Consider the following 20,714-nt stretch of genomic DNA (forward strand, 5'->3'; position numbering starts at 1 on the left):
TACAAGCATCTGCACACAGTGAAGTAAGTTGTAAGAATGCTTACAAGTGAACAGAGAGAAACATGCCTAGAGCAAATTAACATGTCTGGAAAAAAGGGGAATAAGGCAAAAGAAGTGGCAAGTTTTCCTGTTGCTTGTTGCTTTGCAGAGGAAATAGTGCTTTGCCCATAAATAATGCAATTTCTAAGCACCCTGAAGGTACAGAAAGGATGGGCTGTTACCTTCACACACTGACAAAGTAGCTTAATGCATCTCTGGTAGAAGTCTTTGCTCTTCAGTCAACCACCTTTTTATTGGCTTGTATTTTCTGTTCCGCTGGCCACGTCGGCTGACATATAAGTCTGCAACCCTCGGAGTGCACACAAAGAAAAAAAATGGTAACCCGAGATTTCTTTTTCTACATTAGATAAAGCCTCTGGTGTAGCTTGCCATGCCATGGACTATTGAGGCACGTGCCATATGAACATAACACTTGCACTGCGTTAACCTGGCTTTAGGGTTTAATATACTGTGCGGACATGTTTTTCTGACAATGTGCTCAAGGTCTGAGAATGACTGGTGATTGTGGACAATATGCTCAAGTGCAGCAACATGGCCTTAAGTAGCCGGGAAAGAGATGCACAATCTTAGGTATAAATCCTGAGAGGTGTCAGAAGCCAAAATGCACTGTCCTAGAGGGTCACCTACCTATATACAAACTATATTGATACAGGCTTCTGCAGGGCGGGGAAGGAGTGGCAAACGACATGTGCATTGTGACAAGCCATGTGACTGTCATACACAGAAGCACAAACTGGCCACAACTAGTCTGTTGTCTGAACTCAGCCCCTGTTGGTGAGTCATGATTCCATCTGTGGATAAATCATAAATTGGAGAAAATGGAGTAAATCAGTAATAGGCTAAATGTAGGGATGCATGTCATGTGAAACAGCTTGTGGTGCCTTTAAAAACAAACATGGATACAGTGCACATTGTATGGATGATACACATCTTCAGATACAGTCATCCAAGAATTACATGCCAGTTGCCGGATGCCTTTTAAATAGCTCAACCTTCGGATGTTCTAAAGCGTGGGCTTTCCAAAGCGCAACTCTGTGCAGAGGTGAGGTTTTGGCACCTGGGCTGGGAATACCCCAATTCCAGTTCTCGGGGCCCACACCGCCAAGGAGCCCTCTGAGTGATTTGGGATCGTGTCTCTCTTAGCCCAGCCTACCTAACAGGGATGTTTTCATAGAGAGAAAAGGCGCGGTATGAATGCCTCGACAAATGGTGCCTCTGGAGAGCGCCATATGTCCCCGTGGTCTTCGAAGTGGCAGCTGATGCTTTGTTGCTCTGATGCTAACGAACAAGCCGACCCCCTTGGAAAGCTAAACGACAAAGAGAAGGGGAATGGGGAGCCAGGAGCGGAGGGGCGGTCAAGCCACGCGAGGTGATCGTGGGGATCCAAGGCGCGCGCGTCCCGCGAGGCGCTTCTCTCAGACCGGAACCTCTCCAGCTGCGCCCGCCCAGTCTTTCTCCTTCTGCGGGCTCCCTCGCCCAGCACGGCGCGGTCTGCTTAGGTTTCTGTGGCAACGTGGCTCTTTCTCTCCCCTCCCGGCAGGAAACGCAAGGTGGGTCCGTCGGCGCGGGAGAGGACGCTTCGGAACCGGGGAGGCCTCCCCGGGCGGCAGGTGCAGCTCGCCCGCGGTTTGGAGGAGCAGAAGCCGCTGCCAGGTGAGGTGAGTCTTCGCATGCTCGGCGGGTGTGACGGGATGGGAGCAGACCTTCAGAGGGGAGAGGCTGTGGTATTGCGACCCTCCCTGGACATTAAAAGCCACGCCCTCGTTCCGCTTACTCTACCCTACGGGGTTGCTGTGAGGATCCCACGGGGGAGGCAGAAAAAAATCACCGGCAGGTGTCAGCCTGAAAAGGATGAGATGGAACCATCCTGTGACAGGAGGACCCCACAGTTACACCTTTCCTCGTGGCTTACTTTTCTCCAGTTACCAGTTACTGGCTTTCTTGTTCTCCAGCTGTGCTGATAAACAAGGAACAAGGTTGCCTTTTAATTCATTTTAGTTTTGGCTGGTGGTTACCATGGTGATCTTTGGCTACTGACATATTTCAGAGTAGCCAAGCCCCCAGCCCAGGCTTGGAGGGGTATAAGCCATCCATCCACCGAGATTTCCTGAAAGTGAAAGGCGAGATATTTTGTGAACTATTAATGCTTGCAAATTATGAACCTGATACCCTAAACTGAGCTGGGGCTTACAGTAAAAAAAACCCCCAAATGAACATTGATTCGTATGTACTTGAGATGCCTTTCCCACCCACTTGCTTAAGAAGACTTTTGTCAGATGACACCATAACAGGCTTAATAGTAACATAAGGAAGTTATGCAACTTCTGAAAAACAAGCAAAACTTTTTTAAAAAGGAAGCATAGGAAAACCATGCACGTTGGGACTGAGGTATCTGAAATCCATGAGACAGTTGCTTTGCTGGCATTTACAGTTGTGTAAAGTGGTGGGGCAACCTTTAAAAAGCAGGTAAGGAAACTCTGGTTAAACAGCAGTGAGTGAAATGTAATTTGAATTGTGCCGTGGGCTTCTTTTTCTGGTCATGCTCAGTCTCCTACTTGATTCTTTGTTATTTGGAAGAAATATGTGCACGTTCTCTTGTCCTTTACTTGTTTCCTTCCTTCCAAGAGAGGATAAACATTAAATTGAGTCAGTGTTAGCTGAAGGTGAGGCCCTAAACTTTAGCTGCTGTGGCCCAGCTAATCAAGGCTGCCAGGTTTTAAGAATGGCTGAACACGCCTCTCTCCTTTCTACCAAACCATTTCAAATGCTTTCAAAGACCCGGTTCAACATAAATGCTGGCTGGGAGAAAGGACCAAATAAGATTCTGTTTTGAGACCAGTAGAAAGGAAAGGGTTTACAGTAGAAACCTGTAAACCCCTGGGTGCATGGTCCACAAAAGGTTACAAGTTACTGGCTGTCTGCCTGAGAGTTTAATGATCAATTTTGCTCCAGGTGCTCTTTGTGAAACTGGAGTGACGGGAGAAGTGATTCGTATGACTCATCAGCAGCACAGTGAAGGAAGAGGACGGTTATCTACAGAATTCAGTCCTGGTTTGTTTGGATAAAAGATCTCTTGAGCTAGGTACAGAGGAGACGGTTTTCCAGCCTGGAACTGAGCTCTCAGAAAAAAGTAAGTCTTTCATAAAATTATATCCATAATAGACTTTGGTGGGGAGAGGGAATAGTAGTACAGCAATGTAAATAATTTCTGGTATAAAATTTAAATGAATTTGCAAAAGGGAGGATGAATGAGAATGGGCGTCAGGCCTGAGTTTAAGGGAAGTAATTAAACATTCAACATTTGAAATGACTGGTGCCAAGTCTCTCAATTTTGCTTTTTTTTTTATCTGTGGCTAGCAGACAAGAAGTTTTAGTGCACGCTGTTGACCCTTTGGCTCTTAGAGACTTTTTAAAACTTCCTGTATCTTTAAACATATTGTTTTTGTAAATGAAGGTGGGGCTGATGGAGCAGATACTTTCATGCTTACTGTTTCTTCCCTGCAAATTGCAATGAATGTTTTTTCCATTTGAGGACAGAATTCAGGTTTAAAAGATTTGGGCTGGTATGTATAGTGGAAACAATAAGAATCAACCCTTTTAAAGACTTAAAGAGAAACCTAGAATATTAATTTGAACTTAGTCCTAATTTCCTTCTCACTGCACCTCTTGCCAGTGTAATTCTCCATTGTTTTATAATCTGTGAAATCGATGGCAAGTAAGGCCTGGAGTTCTTCCTGATCTTAATGGGCTGGTGAGCACAAAAAGAACTTTAAGAATCTTCTGTGACTGCAAATGGCTTGCTGTGGCAGCTTTGCTTGTTCACAAAATGACTTCCATTGGCAATATAACCAGATAAAAACCATGGATTTACCAGAGTGCTTCCTGCTACTATCTCTGCTTGCTTACCTTTGTTTCAGGGCTTCCAAAATTAGCACAGGGCTGCAGCAACTCATTGTGTTTATTATGAAGAAAGTCAGACGCCCATCTGAGGCTCATTGGCAATCTTGGTAATAAAGATGATGCTAGAGGCTGGCGCTTGAAATAACTCTTGGGATTATATTTTAAAAGTATTAAACCCTCTGATCCTTTTTAACTGTGAACCATAGTTTCAGTGGGTCTTCTTCCATCTCTGCCATTTTGAAACAATCACTTCTATTGTCTCCTCTCTGAAAAAGGTTCTGAATAAGGGAATATTTTCTGTTTTCTTGTCTACTTTTTTCTTGTTATACTACTAATGGGATAGAGATACCATACATGGGAAGAAACCTGTTGATTCTTCTGTATCTAAATGATATACTAGGGAATTTCACTTTTAGAAAAATAAATGTGATACATTTTAAACATAGACAAGAGCCAGGGAAGCTGGTGCACTTTGTTTGCACTGGAGTCCAAGAACATTACTATTCCAAAATAGTAATATTCTTGGTCTATAACCTAGTGCATTCTGCTCTGGTAGGTTTTGATTTTGTTGCTATTGATCATGTTGTGACTTCTAATGTTAGTCTCTGGGGATGATTCTCTTGATTTTTAAAACAAGAAATCATCCTGCTTCTTTTACTAGCTAAGAAGGTTACTGAATATATACACTCCACCTTCAGTAGAACCTCTTTGACTTACCAAGGCAGTAAGTGACATACCTTTGCAACATATTGTGGTTTTCTACACAGTATAGAATACCATTGGGATAATTACTTTTATTACTTTCAGCTTCCTGCTGAAATGTGTGTGGGTGCATATACATATATCCTGCTTCTTGGTTTCATTTCCTGTCTGCACTGCTGTGGATATGTAATCTCCCCTGGACTTGCTATATTTGTCCCTATAATTCATAATGGAATCCTGAGTGAAAAGGATGCTTTGCAATCAACAGTGAGGAACCTTTTGGACAACATCGTTTGTCAGTCTTGAGCTGTCCTGGTCACTCCCCATATTCATGTATATGTCTCCTTCTATGGGCTGAGCAGCTTAAGCAGGGAAGTGTGGGTGAGAAATCCAGCTGAGTACCTAGCAAGTAAGGAGGAAGATTATCCAATGTATTTACCTGTATCATTTCTTATTTTGTGGACTAGTGTAGGTAGCCCTTGAATAATATATTGATACTCCCACCTTTTTTAAGCAGTTCCTGGAGCCTCCCAAATAATGCCACCAAAAACTGGAAACAGGCTTAAGACATATATTTTAGTAAAACAAATCTCATTGCTCTCCCCAATGAAAAAAGGGACTGATAAATCAGCTTTGTCTCTTATGACATCACCATATCAATGCCATATCTTCAGATGGGAAGAATGACTGTAGACCTCAAAAAAAGTTACTCAAAAGTGCTGTTTTCCAGAAGCGGACTTTATTCTTTCAATAGTTGTTGATAGTTGTGTATGTGGGAAGACAACAGTTTTCCTCTCTGTGTCCTTTGCCTGATGTACTTAACCATTTTTCCTAAAATTTAAACAGGATTTTCCCTCTCTACTCTATCTTGTTTTGTGTCTCCCCCCACTGCCTCCTGCCCCCGATGTTATTCCCTTCCCAGTGTAACTACTCCTTTTCTTCACCTGCTCTCAACCTGCTTTTCTGTTGTCTTTGCTATTGCTGCTAGAATGAGGGAAGGGAGGGCAGGGGAGGGGGGAAATAATTGACCCAGCTGCATGTATCAGTCATGTAAAGTTATAAATTGGCTATCTTATTTTATGGGCAATTAAATGAATAGAGAAATTATTAGACATGATGAAGGCTGAATGTGATCAGAAGTAAAATCTTTGCAGGAAGACAGGCAGGCAGGAACTCTTGTGGACCGAACCTGGCTCATCCAAAGCAACCAAATCACTATGAAGATACAACATAAATGTATTAGCATGCAAACAATAAATCAGTGTACACTGCGCTCCCAGCAAAGCATTGGCAGCTTGCTGAGCAGCCCTGATCAAAAGCAGAACCAGCACTTATATAGCTACATTTCAAAGACAAGACAAAGGAATTACAGCATGAGGTTGGAAATGTTTTTCATAAACCCATCTGGATGATTTTCTAAATATTTATCCCTTCCTACTAGGTCAGCATGCTAGCTATACTATCTTGGAGATATGGTCAGTGGATGTAAACAATTTGGTTTACTGGGCCACAGGTTCTGGACTGATTCTTCCTCCTGTCACCACTCAGGGCCAATTCAACCTGCTGTGAATATTTTCTTGCATTCACAGGGGCATCTCATAGGTTTGGTAGTGACTGCAGCTCACATGTGAATGGGGGGCACCTTTTACGACCATGTTCCCCCATTTCTTTTCCTTCCCCTTCAGATGTGCAAAATGATGGAGGGGCTCAGAGGAAGGAAAGGGTAAGTTTGAAGATGGTAGCATCCTCCAGGGATTGAAGAGGAGGTAGCAGCAAGCACTCTTAGCAATTTAGGTTTTAGTAAATGTGTATGTTCCATAATAGTGCCTGGACGTCTCATACTTGCAGATGTGTTCACCAGGGTAAAAAAATGTTGCCTAGCCCTATTCATTTATTTATTAGATTTATAGCCTGCCTTTCATTCAAGAGCTCAAAGCAGAAAGCATACAGGTAGTCCTCGACTTACGACCACAATTGGGACTGGAACTTCTGTTGCTAAGCAATGTGGTTAAGTGAATCGCACCCGATTTTATGATCTTTTTTGCTGTGGTTGCTAAGTGAATCATGTGGCCGTTAAGCAAATCCGGCTTCCCCCACTGACTTTGCTTGTTGGAAGCCCCCAGGGAAGGTCACAAATGGTGATCAAGTGACCCCAGGATGCTGCAACTGTTGCAAATACATGCCGGTTGCAAAGTGGCCAAATTTTGATCACGTGACCATGGGAATGCTGTGACAGTTGTAATTGCAAGAACTGGTTGCAAGTCACTTTTTTTAGCGCCTTCGTAACTTTGAATGGTCGTTAAATGAATGACTGTAAGTCAAGCACTACCTGTAGTATTCTTCCTCTTTTCCCCACAGTAATAACCCTATGATGTTGCTTGAGCTGCAAGTGACTGGCTCAGAGCCACACAGTGAGCTTCCACGGCTGATGGTGGACTTGAACCTGAGTCTACCTGCTCTTAGTCCATCACCTGAACCACTGCACATTATGGATGGTGGTGCTGAAGAAGGCCAGTCCCCCTTAATTTAGATACTGATGAATTGATTTTAGCAATGTCACTGCTTTTCCAGGCTTTGATTCTTTGTCTTTTTTCTAGAGACACTTTTGCCCTGGAGGTTATGTTGCACAGCACGGAGCTGGCATTTGCCAGAAACAGAAATGAGACTAAACCAATTACCTTAATCTAGTTAGTTATCATGATCTAATAAAACTTCTGTCTCTGGCTAGGAATCGTGTGGTTCGCTGATAAAGATCTTCTAGTATCAGTCGTTCTCTTATGCACCATTTGTTCCCCAACCATATTTTTCTCCCCACCTTCAATAACAGGGGTGCTGCTTCTGGCTATCCGTCATTTATCCTGAAAAAAACACTGTATTCCATGCACTTCCACCTGAGATCTCTAGACTGATTTTGTACAGTGCTTGTTTCAGGCTTCTTTGCATCTCACACTGAAACACTATTTTCCTATTCTCGTCTATTTGCTAGCAAATACTTTACTAAACTTGTATGTTGCCTGACTCTCAATGACTCTGGATGGCTCAAACAATCAAATTACAATAAAATCAATAAAACATAAAAGGTAAAGATAAAAGATGATGGGATGAAGCAAGGGGTCTCACTCTCCTTGCCCAAGGTATGAGTGATATAGAGGTGCCAACTGCTCAGTGTTCCTTCTCCCATCTGGCCTAATCCAGGAAAGGAAAGAAAAATCCTGTTGGATCCCTAATGGAACAGAACTCAAGCAAGATGGAGAAAAAAAATTATTTGGATGCTGATTCTTCTCTCCCTTCTTCCTAAATTTGGCAGCTCAAAACCCGGCTGGGAAGTAATTCCTGCCTGAGTAGAAGATGGAGGATTCTTCTGCCAGACCTGCAAGCCCCACAGGACTGACCTATGTAGTGGCCACCTCACAGATCCTGGGCCTCGTGGTCATCACTATGATGGCAGCCTGGATTGGACAGTATCGGGGTGGCATTGCCTGGGACAGCTCTCAGTTACTGTTTAACGTCCACCCTCTCTGCATGGTCATTGGAATGGTATTTCTTCAAGGTGATGGTAAGAATTTTGAAAGGAATGGGAGCTCTGCTTTGGCAGGAAACTTTCACATGCAAGGTGTGTAAATGAGGTTTGTCATCCAAGGGAATAGACCCAACTGGGTGTGGCTGGATTCAGAATTTGGAAGGTGGGTAAACTGGGTGTGACCTTTTGCCTCCTCCCACAAATGAGAAGGCCTTGGAGAGGCCCAGAAGGCCTCCTTCCACTGGGGCCCCACAAACTCTGATTTGCTTAGCAGCCAGCCATAGCTTTGACAGCCTTTTGTTTTTTTAAAAAATATATATTTCAAAGTTTTTCCTACTTGTTTCCACTTATGCAAATAGATACAAGTATTTTTTAGAACCTCAGTTACTATAGGATACATCCTAAAGGGAGCTGAACCTAGAACCCCAATAGAATGGGGGAAAGAGTTCTTATAAGTCATTTGCTATTTTGAAAGGAGAAGGTATGTACTTGCCCATAATTGGACAGACAAGAACTCTAGATGCAGTGACCCTTACAACATTGCTAGGAACCATTTCACTTGCCTAGTTGACATAGAACTTGTAGTGATTCAGGAGCAAGCCAGGGACAAAAAACACTGGGAAATAGCCAGGAGTTTCCTGGTCATTGCTGGTGCTTATGGGATAGGCAGACTTTTTCCTGGTCTTCATGCAATGGAGTGTGGGATGGATCCTTTATCTATGGTAGAGTGGCCAATGGAAAGCAAGAGGAGGAGTGTTAGCAGCTGGAGCACAGAGACCCTCAGTCTGCATACACAGAAGAGTTGTACACCTGTGCACAGCCTATGAAGTCCCCAGTATGCCTCCTCTGGCAATCTGCTGTGTTCACATCCCTCCTTGCTCTTGCCATTGACAACCATGATTCATCTTTACCTGAATCAACCAGATAGCCTGTAGAATGGGAACTGCATAGCTACTGCTGTCTTAAATTCCCTCTTGACTGCATATATTTATTTAAAATACTCAAATCTCGTACTTATGATTTGAATACATAAACCTGATACGCGTGAAGACATAAAAAATGAAGCAGCTCAAAATACGATCTACTAATAGTCCTTGGATCAATTAAAATGCTTTTGCTTGATACCCCAAAGATTGTAATCTATTCTGGCAAGGGACTAGTGAAGTGAGGGGAACTGGCCAGCCACCCCCCTAATTCCTACTTCTTCCTCTTATCCTCCAGCCCTTCTGGTCTACCGTGTCTTCAGGAATGAGAGCAAGCGCTCCACGAAGATTCTGCATGGGCTCATCCATGTCCTTGCACTTATCATTGCACTGGTTGGTAAGGCACAATGAACCTGGCTGGAATCTTCTATCACACTTTCTGAGCCTCGTCCCTAAAGGTCATCATTGATGTTCCCATGGGATGTTAGGCTCGAGAGAAGAGATGAGGCTTCCCAGATTACTTGAGAGCCTCTATTTCAGTGTTATTCTTTAGCAAGTCATAGCATCAACATCTTCTGGATCTCATGAAGAGGAAACCAGTGGGCAACATTCCTGTATCTAAAACATTTCTACTGGGGTGGCTGGGTGGTGCAGAGCAAAGTGCTCACTGGGACTCTACCTGCCTCCCATTTTCATCTCACAAGAATGTAACTGGGAGCTTGTTTGCAGCTTGGGTTGGTACTTCAATTTGCAGCATGACCTCCACTCTTATAAAGAAAGGGAAAAGAAAGAGGTCTCTGCCTTTTGCCTGAGAAATAAAAAAAGGCAGTGGGAAACCATTTCATATTATTGCCAAGGGAACTATATGGACATGTATATGTATATTTGCTAGGAGTTGAACTTGACTTGAGGGAGACTTTGCTAAGAGGGGGGTCTCACCATGGTACTATAAGGGTTCCCTGCTCAGAGTTCCTTTAAATTAATTGCCTCTGAGTCCAGCCTCCTGCTCACTGCAGAAATCTAAATAACAGCATCCTGGATAGATGGCTGTCCAGCCTCCAGTTGAATGCACCCAGTGAAGGTAAGCTTACACCTCTCTAGGGAACTGGTTTCATTATCTAATTGCTCTTTCTATTAGATTTTTTCTTCATGCTTAGTTGGAATACTGTATGTCCTTCTGTGTAACTCAAATCCATTCTTTATTGTATATTTAAATGCTGTAATGAAAATCCATCTCCTATCCCTGGCCCCCAGTTTAGTTGGGGGAAGATGTCCTATAATGTCTCCAAAAGACAGAGGGGATTTTGGAACTTGTTTCCTGGCTTGGAAAAGATTTGGGATGCCGGGGGCTATTTTCCTCATCCCAGACAAGGGTGGACCTGCTGTTTTTCTATTTCCCAACTATTTCTAGAGTGGGTTGTCCTTGTCTCAATATTATGGAGTGGATAGTGGTAGGTTAGGCAAGACAGGGAGTCGTCTAAGGAATCTCCCTGCCTTGCTCTCCCTTTAGGTCTGATTGCTGTCTTCCAGTACCACAAGAAGCAAGGCTTTCCAGATATGTACAGCCTGCACAGCTGGTGTGGCATCACTGCATTTGGCTTCTACTTTATACAGGTGAGGTGGTACAGGGAGGGCTTGTGGAGCAAGCATGCTTGGGGTTGTCTGAACTCTTTCCAGAACATACTTCTGCCCTAGAAAGTGTCTGCTTAATAAAAAGCTTGAGGGCAGAAAAGTAGACTAGCTGGTCTACTTCTTTGATTTTGTATTTGGACTCTGGGCCATGGAAGATGCTTGCATTGAGGTGGGTGAAGCATCAAGTAGGGGGCATTTAAAATTCATCTCTCGGTGTACCTTCAGGTATCAACACTTAAGCCAATATTTTGTTATTTTGCCCCAACAGTCTTCTTCCAAGCTATCAAATACCTTCAGTAAGGCTAGGTCCTCAGGGAAGAATGGTAAGAGTAAATTCCATACCTTGCACTGTAATAAATGCTACTATGGCTTAGTGCAATCTGTGAACTCAGTTTGTATATGTAGAATGAGGATGTTTTGTCTCAGCACATATTTTCTATTTCTTTGCAGTTAAGTATCACTGCAATTTTATTGCTTACTCATCAAGTTTAGAAAGATCCTTATCAGGCCTGTTGCATTCTATTTTACTCACCCTACAAAAGGTGTGCATGACCAGATCCATGCCTGAGGGCCTTCTAGCTTACGTCAGCTTTAGATGCCTTGTGTCTTTTCCTTCAGAAAAGATATGAGATCGTCAAGGAAGAGCTCTGTCTGAGTGGCTGGCAATAGTTTAACCCAGTGTTTCTCAGCCTTGGCAACTTTAAGATGTGTGGACTTCAGCTCCCAGAATTCCCAGCCAACAAACTGGCTGGGGAATTCTGGCAGTTGAAGTCCAATCTTAAAGTTGCCAAGATTGAGAAACACTGGCTTAATCACTTCTCACAAAGTAAGCTCCCATCGGAGTCTTGCCTGGAAGTGGTGCTTTTAATCTAAATGAGCTGGTAGTGAGCAGTAAGGTAACCAAGTGTGAGCATGATACTAAATTATTCAGGATGGTAAAAAGAAAGTGCAATAGGCTTGAAAACAATCTCTCCAAACTTTATGAATAGACAATAAAATGGCAAATGTTGTTAATTGCAAATTAATGTCAAATGATGTGTGTTGAGGCAAAAACTTCACATTGCACGTATGCAGATTATGTTCACACCTTGAATTATAATGTCATTTGTAGTAGTGCAAGGTATGGAATTTGCTCCATTCATTTATCCCTGAGGCCCTATCCTCACTGACATCATTAAATAATTTTTATTCAGCTTCTAAGAAGATCTTGGAGGAAGAAAGTACAATAGTATATTGGCTTGACTGTAGCAGCCCTGCATTTTGTTTTTTCCCAAAGCTAAAAAATTGCCAAACACTTTGCAGAGGGATAATGTTAGGAGTTGCTTTTGCTTTGAGAAGGGGAACCCAAGTAAACCTTTTGCTGTGGCTAAACATCTATACAATCTTGTTACTGCAAAATATTTTAGGGCCTTTACCCTAGCAAGTTTCAACACACTGCCTTGCTGGAAGGAAGATATCAGTGTTGTCTCTTCACAGAGAGGCTTCATACTTGCCATTCTGAACAGTTGACACTCTGAGCCATGTGCTGGTGTACTGCCAATTTTATGATGAAATTGTCCCCCGTATTTAATTGGAAGCAAATTCTCCAGTAGGCTAGACAAATCCTGTATTTCTTTCTTCTTGCAGTCCATAATGATGATGCCACCTTTAAACTTGCCAAATTTTCTTTTGGATCTTGTATTGCTAGGAAACAAACAGTGAAGCGTGACAGGGATCATATTGGTTAGGAACAACGTAATTTGGCAATTTTATCTAGGTTTTTATGCTATTTTATATTAGGGTTAATATAAATATATTAAATTTATTTATTTAAATTTATTAAATTTATATCATAAATTATAAATTTATCTAGGGTTTTATGCTGTTTTATGTTAGGGTTAATATATCTTTATGACTGAGTATATTTTTCTTTTATACTATTGCAAAGAAGCTTTATCACTTAGTGGCTTGGTCTTAAATAGTTTTAACAGTCTGGGGCTTATATTCTATTGCTACTTTTTTCTTGATTAAATCAGAATTTTTTAATGTTTTTCCATTTGAGCTCTATATGTTCTATTACAAAGCTGTATGTTATTCCATAATAAAGATGTTCTGAAGGCTCTAATCAGATAGAGTGCTGACCTCAATGACTTCTAAGGAAGGTTAGACTGATACAAACAGGATAAAGCAGTGAATGGTTTCTACTAATGTTGGCTATAATTCTACTGAAGGATCAATAACTTTATACAGAAGAATGATAGAAGAAGAATATTGCCCTTATGTCTTATTTGTGGCCTTCCCAAAGCCATCAGATGGGAGAAATAGGATGATGGACTAGTTAAGCTTTTGATCTCATCCAACATGGTTGCTTTTATGTTTTTAGAGAAAGATTTTTCAAATTGTGGGGTAATGTAAACCTCTAAGTTTAATGGGGCTTAGCATCATTAGGGATTTATTTTCTCTTGGCTTCTGATACTTTAGGCAAGTTCTAGAGTAAGCAAGGCTACATTCCATGGAAGAGAAGAGCTGTTATAGGTGCAGTATTTATGATTTTTGAATTCTGCTTTCTTTCCCTTTTCAGTGGTTGTTTGGATTTTACATCTTCCTCTTCCCTGGAGCATCATTCTCACTCCGCAGTAGATACAAACCACAGCATGTCTTTTTTGGAGCCTTCATCTTCATCCTTTCCATTGCCACTGCCCTGTTGGGAATTCTGGAACTGCTACTCTTCAAAATAAAGCAAGTGATGCTTTTGTTAATTTATGCACACAGTGTTTATATTTAGATCTGTTTGGTGATTGTGGGGCCTTCTTTACTCAGCAAAGATGTGAAATATAAATACTTGCTTATGGCTGATAACTGAAATAAAGGTGCTTGGTATAGTTCAGATATTATGGAAAACAAACAATCTAGACATTCTGGAAAATAGCAATGTTTCAGCTTTGTCCAGCTCCTGATGCTCATTTGTAGTAGGAACTTAGCACTGTTTCCCTTGTATGTTCTTCCCTGTCTTAAAACATTAATTGAGGTTTTGCATGTTTAGTTAATGAAGTTGGAGCCAAAAACTTAGCATGTTAACAGATCCGTGAACCATCTCATAATGTTACATGACCAAGTAGTCTCCACCTTGGTAGAATATTGGTGGTCTGTTCTCAGCATTTTCTTGCAAATGTTTTACATGGTGATTTCCTTCAACCAGTTATAAACTATGTTTTTCCTAAGTGGGTTATTTCTTTCTCCAAGCATCTTTCTCCATGAGTAGTGCTGAGGCCTGAGAATGGGCTAAATCTGTGCTATTTTTTTAGTCCTTGCTTGCTTCATTTTCATGGACAGCACAGACTATCCTTCCCTATTACTTTGGGTCCTTCAGGTTTGTTGGACTACAATTGGACTACTATTTCCAACTAGCCAAATGCCATGTTGCCTGGGAATTGTGTTGCAATCCAGTGCATCTGGAAGGTGATCCAGACAATGTTATTGCCAGCCTCTTTTGATGGTGTTTTCCTGATTTATGGCACTACATTTGATCAAACACCTGTAGTATCAGCCTGTTTCATGTTGATGACTGGCTACATCTCCTTGGAGATTTTCAGAGATGATGTCTGTCAAAATCAGAATTTCCTTTTGGTGAATTTTAACTTTGTCCTAACATTTCCTTTACCTGGCTCCATTTCTTCCCTGTTTCTTCCTCTTCCTTCCACAGAATTTCTGCCATTAGATTTTCAGGGTCAAAGCTGATTCTTTTTGGAGCAGCTTTATAAGCCATGTAAAATGAATGAATAAATAAATGAATGGGTGAGCTGTGAAATGAACAACCCTAACATATAAAGTAGTGCTTAAAAGATTGTGAATCTTTTTGGTTTTTCAATATTTCTGCATAAATATGACCTAAAATGTGATCTGTTCTCCACACAAGTCCTAAAACTGGATAAAGAGAACCAAGTTAAACAAATGAATCAAAAACATTATATTTGTTCACTTATTTATTGTGGAAAATTATCCAAAGCTGCGTATTTGTGTGTAGCAGAAGTATGTGAGCCTCTAGTTCATTTGAAAGGGAAATTAGAGTCAGGTGTTTCAAGCAATGGGATGATAATTAGGTGTGAATGTGGGAGGTCCTGCCTTATTTAAAGAACAGAATTCTGGGTTTTCATTATCGAAGTCTGATCTTCACAACATGTATGTGGAAGTGTGTCATGGCTTGAACAAAGGAGATTTCTGAGGGCCTCCCAAAAACATTTGTTGATGCTCACCTGGCTGGAAGAGGTTACAAAACTATTTCCAAAGAGTTTGGATTCCACCCGTCCATTGTCAGGCAGATCGTGTACAAATGGAGGCAATTCAACACCATTGTTATTCTCCCCAGGAGTGGTCACCCAACCAAGATCACACTAAGAGCAATCTCAAAGGTCTCAAAGAACCCCAGAGTAATGTCTAAGGAACTAAAGGCCTCTCTTGCATTGGAGAATGTCAGTGTTCCTGAGACCACCAGCAGGAGAACACTGAACAACAATGGTGTACATGGCAGGGTTGTCAGGAGAAAGCCACTACTCTCCAAAAAGAACATTGCTGCCCATCTGCAGTTTGCGAAAGACCATGTGGATATGCTGGAAGGCTATTGGAAGAATATTCTTTGGATGGATGAGACCAAAATAGAACTTTTTGGCTTGAATGAAAAGTGTTATCTTTGGTGAAAGGCAAACATTGCATTCCAGCATAAGAACTTTATCCCATCTGTGAAACATGTTGGTGGCAGTATCATGGTTGGGGTCTGCTTTGCTGCCTCTGGACCAGGACAGCTTGCCATCAGTGATGGAACTATGAATTCTGAATTGTAGCCACAAATTCTACAGGAAAATGTCAGGGTATCTGTCTGTGAACTGAAGCTCAAGAGAAAATGGGTAATGTAGCAAGACAATGACCTAAAACATATGTATGACCAAAGAATGATTAAAGCAGAAGAAAGTTAATGTTTTGAAATGGCCAAGTCAAAGTCCTGATCTTAATCCTGTAGAAATGTTGTGGAAGGACCTGAAGTGGGCAGTCCATGCAAGGAAGCCCACCAACAGCCTTGAATTGAAGCTGTTCTGTAAGGAGGAATGGTCTAAAACTCCTCCAAGCCAATGTGCAGGACTGATCAACAGTTATCAGAAATATTTAGTTGCAGTTATTGCTGCCCAAGACAGCACATCAGTTACTGAAAGCAAAGATTCACATACTTGCACACAAATATGTAGCTTTGGATAATTTCCCTCAGTAAATCAATGAATGAGTATAATATTTTTGACTCATTGTTTAATTGGGTTCTCTTTATCTAGTTTTAGGACTTGTGTGGAAAACAGATCACATTTTAGGTCATATTTATGCAGGAATACTGAAAAATTCAAAAGGGTTCACAAACTTTTAAGCACCACTGTGTATTAAATTTGACAAGAAAGTGCCCTTTTACCGGTATGATGGTATAATTAGACATGCATTAATGGGATGCAAGGTAGTGTTTTATATGTGTTAATTAGGCTTACAGAAGCAGAGTGCTTCATGGACCATTTATCTGGTTGTGTCAGCCTCAACCAATATCTGATGCCCTCCAAATGTTCTGGACTATAACTTTCAACTCAGTGCAGCTATCCTGGCAGGGAATGAAGGGAGTTGTTGCCCAATGTCTACAGGAAGCATGAAGTATGAGAAGGTTGCCTTACATTATATTTTAAGGCTGCAAAAGAGCAATCCTATAGACCAATTGTGGCAATGAGGAGCAAAAAAATATGGATCTCAGTAGCTGAGAGATGTTATATCTTAGCGGCAGGACTTCCATGAAATTCTTTGGTCCTTAGTCAACAGATTCTGAGCAGAAGACTGTTACGTTCTGTAGCCCATTAACATCTGCAGTGCTGCTCTGCATGGTAAAATTGGGTGTAATGGTGTCCATAAAAATGTAGTGTAGGGATTTCCTTTTATTTGTTTATTTGTTTTTATAGCCCACCCAATTCAATTAAAAAAAATACTTTGGATGGGTTACAACACATTATAAAAGCAACAACAGAAATAAATATTTGTTTTATTGACACTGTAGCTTTTTAACACTTTATAGTTACTGTAAAGGAAAATCCCATTATAAACTTCACACCTACCAAGACAAAAAAGCAACATGCAGACTACAAACACATATAATCAAATAGAAGAAGTACAAAAAATAAAAATGACAGTCCAGCTTTATTATACCCATCCCTAGCCAGAAATATATATATATAAAATTCTAGTAATTACATTAGATTCAAATTCTAGTAATCAAACAATTCAAATCCAGATCATCTCCCCACAGTCTACTCAGAGCTGTCTTGACATTTTATGAAAACCAGGCTAACCCCTTGGTCAAGATGTTCTACAACACTGGGGCCATCACAAAGGATTGTCTTTGGGTCCATATCCCTTTGACGTCTTTTAGAGATAGGACCTTAAGCATCTCCTTTGTGGAAGTGTGCATAAGATGGGCAGAATCAGGACTATTTCCTGATTCCTAAAGAACTATTTCCAATATTATATTTGAGTATTGCTATAGAAAAGGATTTATTTTTGTGCACACGTTTTTCTGAATCGTTGAATTGAACCATGTTGAGAATCTTGGACTAAATAAACCTTGTTTCCCTGCTAGTTTCTACACTCAAAGCAGAACCTGTGGACTGCCAGATGCTGTTGATGAAAGTTAAAATCCAATAGCATATAGAGAACTAAAGATCTTCTATCTCTAATTTAGAATATTATCCATGCTGCTGGTCTTGCATATCTGAGTTCCCTGAATTTTAACATGGTCTTTTTGAAAATAAAACAAACAAAAAAAGGATTGGGGAGAAGAGAGGGAGAAAAGGTTGTTGCATTAAGGACCTCATTAGCCACCCCTAACCACAACAGAAACTTGCCCTGGGATCATCTTTTTTCTGTCCCTATTGACTTGCCTTCAATTTGTCCCCAGCCTATGGGTGAGACATATGTAAGTTGTCCTTGGTTGTACTGATGAGAAAGTAGTGTGTAAAATCTGTTAGGCTTTGTTATCTGTGAATTTGTAGGCAAGACAGGTGACTGGCAGTGATTAGAAATAGATGCAAAAGAGAGATTAACAATAGGAACAGCAGATTTCATGAAACCAGCATAGGTTTTCTGCCAACTCAAGAATGGGGGAAGAGTACATTAATTCAGCAGTGCGGAAAAACCCTAATATTGTCCCTTCTGCTTTTGCAGGGATACCTATAGCCTCTTTGTTCCTGAAGGAATCCTTGCCAACATCTTGGGCCTCGTACTAATAGCTTTTGGGGCAGTTGTGGGTTACATCTTGACCCGGCATGAATGGCAGAGACCCCCATTGGCTGAGGAGCTGGCATTGTCCATGGATTTCAAAACCCTCACAGAAGAAGGCAGCCCCACAAGTTTGCATTGAGGCTTGCTCTGCCATCCACATTGAGGATCTGTTTCTATGTGGTATCTGACTTGTCCTGTAGCATCATGCAATTGCCACTGTTGCACATGTGTAAGCAGTCCTTTCACTGTTGTTTCATGACCCCCTCCCACTTGCCTTATATTTTTGTACTGTTTTCTTCAATGGCCACTATAAATGTAGCATGGTGAAAAGGATTTGTAGCGCCTGTGCTGTGTCAGTCATTTGTGCAAATGGAGATTTGGTGTCATGTTCCCTGTTGAATAAAAGCATGATCAGGATTCAACTGGTTATCATGCCATAGGATTAAATCAGGAGTGGGCAATTTTGGGGGGACAGAGATTGCACTTTTGGGGTATCAGTGCCACAGTAGAGAAGGAGGTGGGACTGAGATTTTGATGGCTTCCATCAAAGATTTTGATGGCTTCCAGAGTGTGTGTGTGTGTGTGTGTGTGTGTAATTTGGGGGATGTGCTAAATTTATCAATTGACTTACACCCTCTTTGTTTTGCTTCCTGCTGATAATCAGCAGAAAATAACACCTCTCTTTTGTTTGGTGATTTGCTGCTAAATTTCAGTAGTAATTTTGGGGGCCTCTGGAAAGCGCAAGAAATGGATTCAGAAAATGCTTATGGACCACAAGCTACCCACTCCGGTGTTCACTGCTTTCAAAGGATTGTTGGCAACCCCAAATGGATCAGATATCAGGAGGATAGCAGTTTCCTTCCAGTTTGAAACTGTAGTGTTGACAGATCAATAGCAAATAAAATTTCAAATGATATTTCACCATTTAGTGTCATAAGTATACATGTAGTTTTTCCATCTGTTTCCATGAAGAAATCAAACTCAGTTGGTGATAAGATAGAAAATAGAAGTGTTCTTTTTGCCATTTAACATCTTTTTCCCTCTGCCAGCAGATATTTGATTGAAATGTCCATTCTTTCCATCATCATTGCCTTGAGAGCTATCAGACTTTATTTTGTTGACATCTGGACTTACTGTTAAATAATCTCTCTGCAATATGTGTGGGTAAAAGCCTTTCATCCGATATATGCAAAAGGTTGGGAGCTTTGGGATTCTTTTAGGAAAGGAATGCCAATTCAATTCATGCCTCTAAAACCAAGTGAATTTATATTCATAAACTAACTTTTCTCAAGCTGGCTGAGAATTTTGGGAATTGCATGCCCAAGATATCTAGAAGGTAGCAGAGGGAAAGGCTTGTTTCAGTATGTCTGTCTTTCTCCTTTGCCCTTTCCTAAACAATGGTATGTTTTGAAAAATCAGAAGGATTATTAAAAAAAGATTGGAGATCTCAGTTTTCTTTCTGGGCAGTTACAGAGATATTCAGTGCATCTGTCATAATAAGAAAAAGATAGTGACCTAAAATATTTTTCATGGCGCAGCTATAAGAATGCTTAGCTAACAAAGTTGAAGGCACTCCACAAATGCCAAGTATTACATGTGAATTATGCATTTTCTCAAGTACTCATTGACTTTTCTCAGCAAAGGCAGACCCCAAATATTTAACAGAGTCAAAAGGGGAAGTGATCCAGTTCTCTAACAACCTTTACTTTGTTTTTTCAAGTGTTGCCTTGAAACAAATGAACTTTCTCTTATTCTGGAGTTGTTTCCCTTGTGTTTGACACATTAGCTGGATTCCAATAAATATTTGCAGCAAAAAAGAAAAGCAGTCTGACTCTTGTTTGTGCTTAGCATGACTGAACGAAGTGTTTTAGCCTCCCTTTGTGTTTTCCAGACTCTCCAGCCACACCCAAGCTTGTTCTAGAAGTCAAAGACTTACATTCTGCTAAAAATGTGAGATTTCCCAACAACCTCCTTACTATCTCTTGATGTACCACAGACCCTCTCATGGGTGTGTGGCTGGGCTCAATGAAGACAGTAGCTGAATGGAGTGAGTTAAAAACAGCCTCTTTCTCTGACAGCAGTTCCCAAGGGCGGCCTGGGGGATTGTAAAGAGTTGCAAAAACAAGTACCACAAGGAGGCAGCAAAAGGCTGTTCAGAACTACATCCTCTTGGGTAGAATATTAGGACTTGCAGATCTGCATTGGGGCTGCATCTTACCAGAGACCCATCAGTATTTTCTGCCTGATAGAATGAGGAAAGAGAGAGCAGAACACTGGCCAGGATAGAGGCCCCATCCTAGGATACACAAAACGTTTCCTCCCTGCCTGGCTGCCTACATCCTAAATGCAAATTAGCACATAGAGCTAAACAGTACATCCTCAATTAGCACATAGAGCAAAACAGTAATGCTGCAGAGCTGCTTGCTCAGCAAAACAACTCTTCTTTTTACACTTGAAGTATTAAAGGGACAGAAGAATTGCAGCAAAGAAGTCAAACCAATAAGTTCAAACTTGATTTTGCATAAAAATTCATATCACCTAAAACTATAGAACACTTCTAATGATTCCACTTCAAGCAGCTGGACAAAACCATAAAAAGCCGCCTTTGATATTTGGTTCCAGCCAATTCCCAGCCAACTACCATAATGACTGGGGATGATCTGAGTTGTAGTTTAACTCATCTGGAGGAAAGCACCAGGCAGTAG

The 20,714-nt window shown here is 41.2% G+C and overlaps 1 protein-coding gene across 3 annotated transcripts; it reads left to right on the forward strand.

Moving 5' to 3' along the window:
- The first annotated feature begins 1,495 nt into the window (after positions 1 to 1,495).
- Positions 1,496 to 19,818, forward strand: CYB561 (cytochrome b561). 3 transcript variants are annotated; one of them, XM_007433149.4, is made up of 7 exons: positions 1,496 to 1,718; positions 3,013 to 3,190; positions 7,970 to 8,218; positions 9,404 to 9,502; positions 10,616 to 10,719; positions 13,298 to 13,455; positions 17,953 to 19,818. In XM_007433149.4, exons 3-7 carry the CDS (start codon positions 8,011 to 8,013, stop codon positions 18,146 to 18,148), a joined length of 765 nt encoding a protein of 254 aa, XP_007433211.1. In that variant the 5' UTR covers positions 1,496 to 1,718; positions 3,013 to 3,190; positions 7,970 to 8,010; the 3' UTR covers positions 18,149 to 19,818. The 3 variants fall into 3 exon arrangements, with proteins under 3 accessions (XP_007433211.1, XP_007433214.1, XP_007433213.1); XM_007433152.4 differs by having other exon boundaries at positions 1,496 to 1,713; XM_007433151.3 differs by lacking the exon at positions 1,496 to 1,718 and adding an exon at positions 2,439 to 2,526.
- Positions 19,819 to 20,714: the final 896 nt, after the last annotated feature.

This window comes from Python bivittatus, unplaced genomic scaffold (assembly GCF_059951505.1).
Source record: "Python bivittatus isolate LINGU-HERP-01145 unplaced genomic scaffold, Pbiv_v1 ctg000580_np1212, whole genome shotgun sequence".
Lineage (NCBI taxonomy): Eukaryota > Metazoa > Chordata > Lepidosauria > Squamata > Pythonidae > Python > Python bivittatus.

Coding starts and splice junctions, on each gene's coding strand:
- CYB561 (XM_007433149.4), top strand. CDS start 8,011: ATGGAGGATTCTTCTGCCAGACCTGCAAGCCCCACAGGACTGACCTAT. Junction 9,503..10,615: donor ACTTATCATTGCACTGGTTG/GTAAGGCACAAT, acceptor CTCTCCCTTTAG/GTCTGATTGCTGTCTTCCAG. Junction 13,456..17,952: donor CTGCTACTCTTCAAAATAAA/GCAAGTGATGCT, acceptor CTGCTTTTGCAG/GGATACCTATAGCCTCTTTG.